Source organism: Plasmodium gallinaceum, assembly GCF_900005855.1.
Source record: "Plasmodium gallinaceum strain 8A genome assembly, contig: PGAL8A_v1_62, whole genome shotgun sequence".
Lineage (NCBI taxonomy): Eukaryota > Apicomplexa > Aconoidasida > Haemosporida > Plasmodiidae > Plasmodium > Plasmodium gallinaceum.
The window spans coordinates 101,715-113,080 of NW_021628221.1; the positions used below are offsets into that span (position 1 = coordinate 101,715).

General features: G+C 18.7%; 2 protein-coding genes across 2 annotated transcripts; one reads left to right on the plus strand and one right to left on the minus strand.

Annotated features, from left to right (window-relative positions):
• Window positions 1-1,296: 1,296 nt before the first annotated feature.
• PGAL8A_00096200 (alpha/beta hydrolase, putative) lies at window positions 1,297-4,301 on the plus strand (the record flags this gene model as incomplete). Its single annotated transcript, XM_028672222.1, has 4 exons — window positions 1,297-1,347; window positions 1,569-2,330; window positions 2,426-2,526; window positions 2,750-4,301. The coding sequence occupies 4 exons, from the start codon at window positions 1,297-1,299 to the stop codon at window positions 4,299-4,301; spliced, it is 2,466 nt and encodes an 821-aa protein (XP_028526078.1).
• A 326-nt stretch (window positions 4,302-4,627) lies between these two features.
• PGAL8A_00096300 (zinc finger, C3HC4 type, putative) lies at window positions 4,628-10,811 on the minus strand (the record flags this gene model as incomplete). Its single annotated transcript, XM_028672233.1, has 5 exons — window positions 4,628-4,651; window positions 4,753-4,834; window positions 4,910-5,257; window positions 5,450-5,756; window positions 5,981-10,811. 5 exons carry the CDS (start codon window positions 10,809-10,811, stop codon window positions 4,628-4,630), a joined length of 5,592 nt encoding a protein of 1,863 aa, XP_028526079.1.
• Window positions 10,812-11,366: the final 555 nt, after the last annotated feature.

Here is an 11,366-nt window from a genome sequence, read left to right on the forward strand (position 1 = left end):
TACTAAAACTCTTGTTTTTTTTTTTAATTATTTACTAATTTATAGTTAATTCTGTTTTATATATATTATAATTTTTGAAAAGTATTTTTTTTTTAATGAAGAAACATTAGAATTGCAAGAATTTTCTCATTTTATTTATATTTCCCTTAAAATGATTAGCTTTTTAAAAGAACTATACAAAAGAGTATTTTTATTCTTAACTTTCTCTTAATTTTTTAATACTTTTCACATGTATATATATATATATATATTTTTTGAGAGTTTTATGATCTTTATTCCATATATATATATTTTTTTTTCTTAATATTAAAGAGTTCTACTGATTTCAAGTAACATATGAGGTCTTCAACACACGAAAACTAAATCACAAAAAAAAATTATTTTAAACATTACAATAAAATTTACATTTATTTTGATATGGATCAATTTAATTATATGATCCTATTTTTGAGTATATATTTATAAAAATAAAAAAAAAGAAAACTTTTCACTAAATTTTTTTTTTTTTTATAACACCATAATATAGAATGAAAAATATAAATATTTTTATAGAGGAATATATAAATTAAAAAAAAGAAGAAAAGCATAAAAATTTTTTTTTCATGTTTTATAACTGAAAAAAAAACTGAGATTTTTTTTTTCATATCTAAAGACAAAATTTTATATTTTGGATCATTGAAGTTGTAAGATTTGATTTTCAGGAATAGTCTAATAATCGTTGTAAAAAAAAAACTTTTCATTAAATTTATAATAAATATATCATATTAATTATTACATTCTCCTTTTTTTTTTTAAACTTTATTTATATATTTCATAAAAAGTAAATATTAATATTTTTCTTTTTTTTAATGATGAATACAAAGAAATATCTATTAATGCATGCACACATTAAAAAAAAAAAAAAAAAAAAAAAAAAGGAAAAAAGCTTGTACACAATTCCCAAAGACAAATTTATTTTTAAGAAAAAAAAAAAAAAAATGACTACTGTAATAAATAATTAATGGTATTTATTTAAAGAGCCTTATTTGTTTATTAATAAAAAGATATACTATATATTTTACATATATTCAAATGTTATATTTAAGATTCAAGGTTGTAACAAACAAAATAAGAAACTATGACGTATATATAAAAATAATTTGATAAATACAAGCATTTAAACAAAAATACTAATTTGCTATTATTTTATTTTTTTAATCTCAATTTAAGCTTTTAATTTTTTTTAGCTAGTTACTGAAATATATATATATATATATATATATATATATTTTTAAATAACATTAATGATAAAAAGAAATGGGTAATTCATTGTCAAATACAGCATTATTTCGTCCTACGGAACCAAGTGTTTGTTATAAAAAAGAGAAAAAATATTTAAAAATTTACAGATATTAACTCATTATTTGCATGTTAAATTTAAATTATATATGTTATGTAACATATATAAGTAAATTAACACTTCAATAATAAAAAAAAAAAAAAGTTTATATATCTATAAAATAATTGAAAAATAATAAAATATACTATCCAAAACATTAAATATTTTTTTTTTTTTTTTTTTCTCTCAGTATAATGATGATTTAAAAAATTTAGTATTTATTCCTGAATTATTGGGAATTGATGTGGGTAAATTTTGGAGTGATGAAGTATACGAAATATTTAATAAAGAAGAAAATATGAAAGCGTTAAATAATAAAAAATTTCCTGCTTTATTTTTATATTTTTCGAAAGAACTAAAAACTAAGCATACAATAATGTATTTTCACAGCAATTCATGTGATTTAGGACATATATATGAAGAATTATTGAACTTACATGAGCATTTACACGCTAATATTTTAGCTATAGAATATGTAGGATTCGGTCTATGCTACTTAGAAGGTTCACCAAATCAATATAACATAAATAGAAGAGCATTAGCAGCATATAACTTTTTGATATCTCTAAATATGAAAAGTGAAAATATTTTATTATTTGGAAGATCAATAGGAACTGGTGTAGCAACTAAATTAGCATACAATTTAAAATTACTTGGAAAAAATGTAGGAGGGATTATTTTACATGCTCCTTATATTTCAATAGGAAAATTAGTAGAGGATTATTTTTCGTATTCTTCTTATTTTATTGAAAACATTTATGATAATTTTAAAAATTTGCAATTAATAAGTAACAACAGTGAATCAGACATTCCACTATTGCTAATACATGGAAAAGAGGATGAAATAATAGGGGTAGAACATTCTGAATTTTTGATGAAAAATTTAAACAATAAATACAAAAATGCTTCTTATCCAAATGATTCTTATCATAATTATTATTATGTTATTGATGTAAGTTCTTTAAAGGATTTCAATACATACACATATAGAGAACACTATAATTATTCTTTTTTATATTTATACTTAAATTTCTTTTCCTTGTATAGGATCTTGGTATACCTATCAAAACATTTTTGGAAACATCGAGTAAATCTCAGCACCAAAAGCGCACTGACATTATTATACCTAAATCCTTCTTGAAGAAAGAGTATTATAATAACTTTAAATTTTTTTTGCGTATGTTATTTTGTATTTCATTTTTTTTTATTATATAAATAATAGAAAGAATTACTGTTTATATATAAGATATATAAAAAAAAGAAAAAATTGGATACACATTTTTAAAAAATATATATATTGAATGCATTTATGCTACTTTTCGCAGTATATATTTTGTGTTTTATAATTATTTCTTCTTTCTTTTTTTTTAGTTCTACAAAAAATAAAATAAATCATTTGAATGAATATACAACTGAAAAAAAATTAGAAAAAAAGATAAAAATTTCGAATGGCATATTATTGGCACAGCATATTAAGAAAGAAGAAAAAAATTCTATTACTATAATAAAAGACTATAAAAGCAACAGTGGTTCATCAGAAAAAAGGTATTATATGGATGAAAACTCAAAGAAAAGTATAACAAAAAACAATGAAGAAAAATCTATTAATAAATTAAAAAAAAAAAACATGGATTCTGATAAAAAAAAAAATAACTACATTAAAAAAGATGAAAAATTTACTAATGATAAAAAAGTTAATATCATAATTTATAAGGAAAATAAGACAAAAGATAGAAAAAAAAATTTAGACATTTCATTAAGCGGATCACAAAAAGAAAAAAAAAATCAACAAAAGGATTTGGATCAAAAAAATTCAAAAAATGAAATTCGAAAAATAATAAAAAACAGTGAATTAAGTCCTAAAAATGTAAAATCTTCAGAAAATGATAAAAATTTAGCAACCAACATGAAAGAAAAAAAGTGTGATTTTTCAAGCATAATAATATCAAAAAGTACTACACATAGAAAAGACAGAGTAAAAAGTATAGATAGCATATCTAGATCAAAAAAAAAAAGTGAAAAAAAAAAAGCAGATATAATAATAGACTATTTAAAGCCTTCAAGCAAACAGTTAAATAAAAATGATCATATAGAAAATAAATGTGAAATAGAAAAATATGAAAGAAGAGAAAAGAAAATAGTAAAAAAAGATATAGAATTAAAAGAAGAAGAAATAGAAAATTCTAATAAAATATCTATAAATGAACAGTATGTCAATGAAATGTATGTAAAAGTGGAACATTCTGAAGAAAAGTATGTAAAAGAAAAGACTATTAAAAAAATATGTGAAAAAGAAGGAAATATTGAAGAAATATATAAAAAAGTATTTCAAGAAATGTGTGAAGAAGAAAATAGTAAAAAGGAATTTGAAAAAGTAGAAGAAGATAAAGAGAAATACAAAAATGAAGTAAATATAAACTATAAATATGAAATAGAAAGTAAGGATAACGAATATGAAAAAAATGAAAATAGTGATGAAAACTATGAAAAAGAAAGAAAAGAATATGATTATGAAAAAGATGAAAATGGAGAATTTAATTATAAAAAAGAAGGAAATGAAGAATATGATTATGAAAAAGACGGTAATGAAGAATATCATTATAAAAAAGATGGAAGTGAAGAGTATGAATATGAAAAAAAAGGAAGTGAAGAGTATGAATATGAAAAAGAAGGAAATAAAGAAAATGAAAAAATACGCAAAATGGAAAAAAATAATATGAAAAAGCTTAATAAAGATGAAAATATAAGTGAGGAAAAGAGAGAAGATAATGAAGTACAAGAAGATGAAAAAGAAGAAAATTTCAACATTGAGAATTATAAAGTAAAAGATTACAAATACTACCTAAAAAATAACATTATTAACAAAGAAAAAATAGGATGTTTTATGAACAAAGTAATTAATAATTTAACTGTGAAAAAATAATATTTCTTTATATATTATATTTTTTTTTTTAAAATATGTTTTTATATAAACTTCGTATGTTTTAAAAATGATAAATTTTCTTCTTTAATATAAATTATTTACTTAATACAATATTTTTTTTTTATAAATTTTGTTTCTATTATTAAAAAAGAAAATTGAATTAAATATTATATATATAAAAAAAGTTTAAAAAAATAATTTTTTTACATATTACAATTTTAAATTATAATTTCAATTCATTTATCAACTGTTTGTGCTTAATGCTAAGATAGAAAAAACAGACTACTTTTTTATCAAATCCAATATAAAATATGATAAAAAAAAAATTAACTAAAGTATAAAGGAATAATCTGAAAAAAAAAAAAAAAAAGGATATATATATTTGTAAATATTTACGAAAATAAAGTTATATATATGTAAATTTAAAAATATTTTCATAAATTTTATTTACCTCTAATAAGTGTAAATATTGAGGACACATTGGACATTTGAATTGTCTCGATCTTTGTGCATGAATTTTATCTACACAATTCCTGAAAAAAAAAAAAAATCAAATCAAATGAATTATGTAAATTTTTAAAAAATTTATTGTTTTGTTAATAAATTACTTGCAAATAGCATGACCACATGTAAGTAAATATGGAGGATTATCTTTCGATGATTTATCTCTACTAATTGGACAAGTAAATGATGAGTGAAAGAAAAAACATCCACTTAAGTCAACCTCTATAGCTAACGAATTAGAAAAAAATGCTCCATTTTCTTTTTTCGTACTACTAATTTTTTCCTTTTCTAATTTATCAGTGGACTTATCTGAACTTTTTAAACTCGTTGTATTAATTAGAGAGTTATTCTTAGCTTCTTGCAATCTCTTATTGTTTTCTTTTAAAATTGCCTGAGCTTCTATCAACTTTTTTGAACTTATTAATCCACCACATATTAAAATTGATAATGGACTAAAATAATTAAATAAATAAAATAATTAATATTAAAAAAATTTAAAAAATATGTAATATTTCAATAGGCATATTATTTTAATGAAGAAAAATATATTCCTTAATAGTAGTATATATAATTCAATCACAGATATATAAATTTACTTTATTTTATTAGTTTACTTTTATTTATTTATTTTTTTTTTTTTTAACCTTTCTAAATGAATGAAAACTTTCTTCTCTTTTTTCTTTTTTCTGTTTTTTTCTTCTTCCTTTCCTTTTTTCACTTTTTTGTTTTCATAATTTTCACTCTTTATTTTTTTAAGATTTTTTTTCTTCTTTTCTCCTTTTCCTATTTCATTTTTATTTGGATCTTTTTTTTTTTTTTTTTTATTACATTTCCCATGATCTTTCTTTTTATCTTTATTTTTTTCTTCATCTATTTTCTTTCTGTCTTTTTTTTTTTTGTAATCTTCGCTACTACTACTTTCACTATTTTTTCTATGAAATTCTTTTTTAACTTCAAAAAAAAAAGGTAAAATAAATTTATATTAAGAAATTAAAAAAAAAACATGTACATATATGTACATAAAAAATAACAAATAAATACAAAAATTAAAATATATATATCATCATATAAATATCTTTTTTTTTTTTAAAAGAAATAATAAAAATAAAAAATAAAAAAGTAAGATAAATTAAAATTATTTGTTTTATTTGAGAAAATTATAATTATTAATTTACCTGTAGATAATGATTTTATATTTTTATCTGTTCTAAAATCATTTTTATTTTTTTTTGGTCTAAAATCACTATCTTCATTTTTATTTCTCTTCATTTGAAATTCCATAATATTTTCCTCCAATAATACATTAGAATCATATCTCCTTTTTTTTAAATTTTTTTTATAAGATCCATAAAAAACTCCTTTTTTTTCTTTTTTAAATTTTATTTGAGAATCATCACTATTTTTATCTTTTTCATCTTTTTTTTTAACATTTATTTCACTTTTATTTTTCTCATTTATTTTATCTCCTTCATATTTACATTTTATGCTAGTTTCATTTTTATTGCTTTTATTTATTTTATCTTTACATTCTTCCTCTTCTGTTATATCTACTTCATTATTGTTCTTTTTATTTATTTTATTTCTATCTTTTTTGTGTGTATTTTCCTTTATGATTTCGTCTAATTTTTTCTTTCCAACAAGTTCTTTATCTTTTTTATCAAATTCGTCTTCATGTTTTTTTTTTGAGTCCTTTTCTTTTTCATCTAGTTTTATTTTTTCTGTGTTTTCCCCTTTATTTTCGTTTTCTTTATTTTCATTTTCCTTATTTGTATTTTCTTTATTTTCATTTTCATTATTTTCATTTTCTTTATTTATGTTTTCTTTATTTACTTTTTCTTTCTTTTCATTTTCTTTATTTTCATTTTCATTATTTTCATTTTCTTTATTTTCGTTTTCTTTATTTTCATTTTCTTTATTTTCAATATTTTTAGTTTCAATTTCCTTATTTTCATTTTCTTTCTTTTCAATTTTTTTAGTTTCAATTTCCTTATTTTCATTTTCTTTATTTTCAATTTTTTTAGTTTCAATTTCCTTATTTTCTTTATTTTCAATTTGTTCAGTTTTATTTTCTTTCTCAGATTTCTCTTCCTTTTTAAATTTTATTATATTTTTATTTATATCTTTATATTTATCAACTTTTTTTTTTTCCTCAATATTTTTCCTATCTTTTGATTTTGATGATATCTTTTTATTTTCATGTTGTTTATTATCTGATTTTTTAACAAATAAATTCTCTTTTGTCAATTTAATAAATTCTTCTAAACCAAAACATTCTAAAGAATGAGAAATAGAGGGTTTTACAATGGAAATGAATTTGTCATTTTTTTTATTGCCATATTTAAATTTAAATTTTCTCTTTTTATTACTCTTTTTTTTTTTATAATCATCCATATTATCATCTTTATTTTCTTTTTTATTTTTTGAATATTTTTTTTCCTTATTTTTATTATCTATTTTAATATTCCTTTTTTTTTTCTTCTTTTTTTTTTTTTCATCGTCATTACTTTTGTCATTTCCTTTTTTTTTTCTTAACCTATTTCCTGGTTTAATTTTTTTTGCTTTCCATTTTAGACATATTCTCCTAAATTCTGTATTTCCTTTATTATTTGTTAATGTATTATGTAAAGTATATATATCTCTAGTAGTTAAAGCATGTGTTAATAGAATTCTACTAACATCTACTGACGTTTTAGTTAATCTATTATTTTTTGAAGCTAATACAGCTCTATTGTTTGCTTGTATATTTTTTGTGTTTAATAAGGCTGTCATTGTGTTTTTCTTTAGATAATCTTCTTTTATTAATTCAACTTGTTCTTTTACTTTGTTAATTTTTTTTTTCAAATTTTCTTCATAACTAGAACCATTCAATGAATTATTCTCACTTGAAGAATCTGAAGAATTATTTGAACTAACTGATTTATCACTATAAAAACTATTATATGAATATTCATTAGTTTCTTCATTAAAATCTTTAAAATTAAAATATTCACAATCTTCATTTTTTTTATGTTTTTTCAACGCACTGGTAATATATTCTATTTCTGTTGTTTCTTCTTTTAACTGCTTGCTTTTCTTTGTCTCTTTTATTTCACAACTTTTATCATTATCTTTATGATCCTCATTTTTTTCATTTTTTTTTTTTTTATCTAACAATGTATCATTAGGATTAGCTTCTTTAGACAAACAATCATTTTTTTCATTTGTTTTTTCATTTTTACACAAACGACTTAAAAATTTACATTTGGGAAATTTTCTTTTAAGCATATTAGGTTTTCTAATGAAGCAAGAATTATTTAAGTAATTAAATGAACTATGACTAATATTACAAAAAGCGTTATTATAACTATTATTACTATAAATATATTCATTATATATACTATTATTTGTATTTACATAGTTCGTATTATAACCACTATTTAAATTTTGAATTCGATTATTAGATATTTTAGTATCGTTGTTATCATAAAAATGTGCCGCTTTATTTAATATTTTATAGGTTATATAAGAACTATCATTTTGATAAAATTGACTGAATTCGTTTTCACTTAACTCATATAAGTAAATTGGTTCTGTTATTTTATGGTGTACATAATTGCGATAATCTACACCTTTATTAAGTTTAATATCTTTCTTCATCAAATTTTTTATATCATTTTGAGATTCAACAATCTCTGAAAACACATCTTTAGTACAATTAAAAACATATTTGTACCATCCTTTATTTAGTTTTTCTTCATTTTTATTTTTACTTTTACTGTTCTTATGATTTATTTTCACTTTTGGTAATATTAAATTATTATTGCTAATAAAATTATAATTAGAAGAATCATAATAAAAGGGATTTTTTTTTATTCTTTCCTTATCTAATAATCTATTAATATTATTTTCCATATATCTTTCACATAATGGAACAAAATTATTTTCTTCATTTATATTATTATAAAAATGTTCAGAAAACGTAGAAGTATATTTTTCTTTATATATATTATTATGAATTAAAGGTACCTTGTTATGATTTATTTTTATATTTAATGCATATTCCTTTTGGTATATTTTATATAAAGAATCTATTTTCCTTTTTTTTTTTTTTTTTATCTGTTTTATTTTTTCATTATTTTTTTTTATTTTTCTTTTCAAAATATTTTCATTTTTCTTTGCTTTTTTTTTTATTATATTTTTATTTTTGATTTTTCTTTTCTTCTCCAATTTACAGGAAATTAATGAAGAGGATCTATTATTATTATTATTTTTTCTCCTTTTTCTTATAAGAATTTTAGCACTTCTTTTATTTGTATCATTGCTTACTAAATCAATTTTATCATCATTAGTTTCATTTTTTACATTTTTATTTAATGAGTTTTCTTTTTCTTTCATGAATTTTTTGTTTTCATGACATTTTTCCTTTTCATAAAATTTACGATTTTTAGTAAATTGTTTTATTGAATCTTTAATTAAATTTATATTTTCTTCTGTATCAATTTTCTTTTTATCCTTTTTCATTTTAATTTTACTAGGAATATTAATAACTATTCCTTCTTCGTTAAATGCTCTTTTAAAATAATTATAAATTTTAGAATTAACACTAGAAAACATATTTTTAAAAAAGTAGTTATCAACTCCTATACATATAAATGTACTTAATCTTGATATATGAGATTTATTTTCTTTATAATTTATCATAAGGTCTCTTAAGGATCTTAATGCTTTTTCTTTATCATTCTTCGAGTATTTTAAATAATTAATACAATGTAATAAATATATTAACTTTGAATACTTTTTTTTTATTGTTTCACTAGAGTTATTATACCAATCAATGCATTTATCTACTTTAAAATGTTTTAAATCATACAAAATGGTGTGTAACATTTTATATCCTTCAAATATTTCTTTTTCAATGAGTGAATGTTCAAAATTGATTTCTTCTGTAGCATTTTCGTATTTTATTTTGCTTATGTATTCTTTTTTAAACTTAGTAAATATACTCTCTTTGTTATTTATATTTATGTTACTAGTATTTATATTGTTTAAAAGAATTGAATACTTGTCGTTATTACAATTATCGTTATTATTACTTGTATTGCAATCATATTTATTCTCTTCTTTGTTATTATATATACAATTATTATAATTTTTTATAACATTATTTTTATTTCCTTTATTATTTTCAAAATCTTCATTTTTAGAATTCTTGTTACCATTACAGTCTTTTTCACTTATAGATGTTTTTACATCTGTTTCTTCTTCTTTTTTCTTATCCGTTGATACATAAAAATTATTATTTAAAAGTTTTTCACTAAAAAAGTTTGATTTATTTAACGAAATACTTTTATTACTTGAATTGATTTCATTGTTATTTTTTAAAAAATTATTATCCTTACTTATTATACTATTTTCCTCATTGCTATAGTTGTTTAATTTATCAATTTTAGATGTACTTTTTTCTATACCTTTATTATTTTTTTTTTTCTTCATCTTTTTCTTTTTCTTTTCTAAAATTTCATTATTTAACACATAATACATAAAAAAGTCTCCTTTTTGCAAAAAATGTAATAGAATTAATCTAAGAATAACATTTTTCTTTATGTAAACATTTTTTAATATTTCAGGAGTTTCTTGTTTTATTAAAGATATTATTCCTTTATAAGATAATAACAAAATATTATAAAATTTTTTATTTTCTTCACTTATTTTTTCTGTTATTTTTAAGTTTTTAACATCTTTTATAAATTCTTTAATATCAAAATTATTTTTATTAATATCATTACTTTCAGTTGTTATATTATTATTATTAATACTAATGTTATGATCTTGTATGTTTTTTTTTTTTCTTTCTTCTAAATTTTTTTTTGCTTTTTCAACATTTTCTATTAGTTTATTTATGCTATCTATATAAAAGTTAAATGTTTCATTTTGCTTTATTTTAAATGTTTTTATTTCAGTTTCTATTTCTTTGAAATCTAAATTTTTCGTATAATTATGATCCATTAAATAGTTTTCATTAACCATTTTATATATATATATAAATATATATATATATATATATATATATACTTCGTATTTTATAAAATACTAAAAAATCTAAGTAATAATATTAACATAAAAAATGAACAGTAGATAAACTACAATTTAAAAAAAAAAAAAAGAGAAGAAAATTATGTTGTCTAATTACTTTGTTACACAAAAAGAAAAAAATATATAACTAAAACAGGATCTATTATTTTTATTATTTGAAATATATTTGATTCACATTTTATATTTTCCTTTTTTTTTTTTTTTGTGTATACAAAAATATATTTTAAAGACAATATTTACTGCAATCATTTATTTTTTTTTAAAAGTATTATTGTCTCCCAAAAATTTATCTCTAAACCTTAAATATATACTGTTAAAATACAATAAAATTTTATCTATCAGAATTAAATTTTTTCAAATATATATTATATATATATACATATATTTTAACACAATATTTTATTATAATACATTCAAAAAAAAAAAAAAAAAAAAAAAAAAAAAAAAAAAAAAAAAAAAAAAAAAAAAAAAAAAAAAAAAAAAATAAAA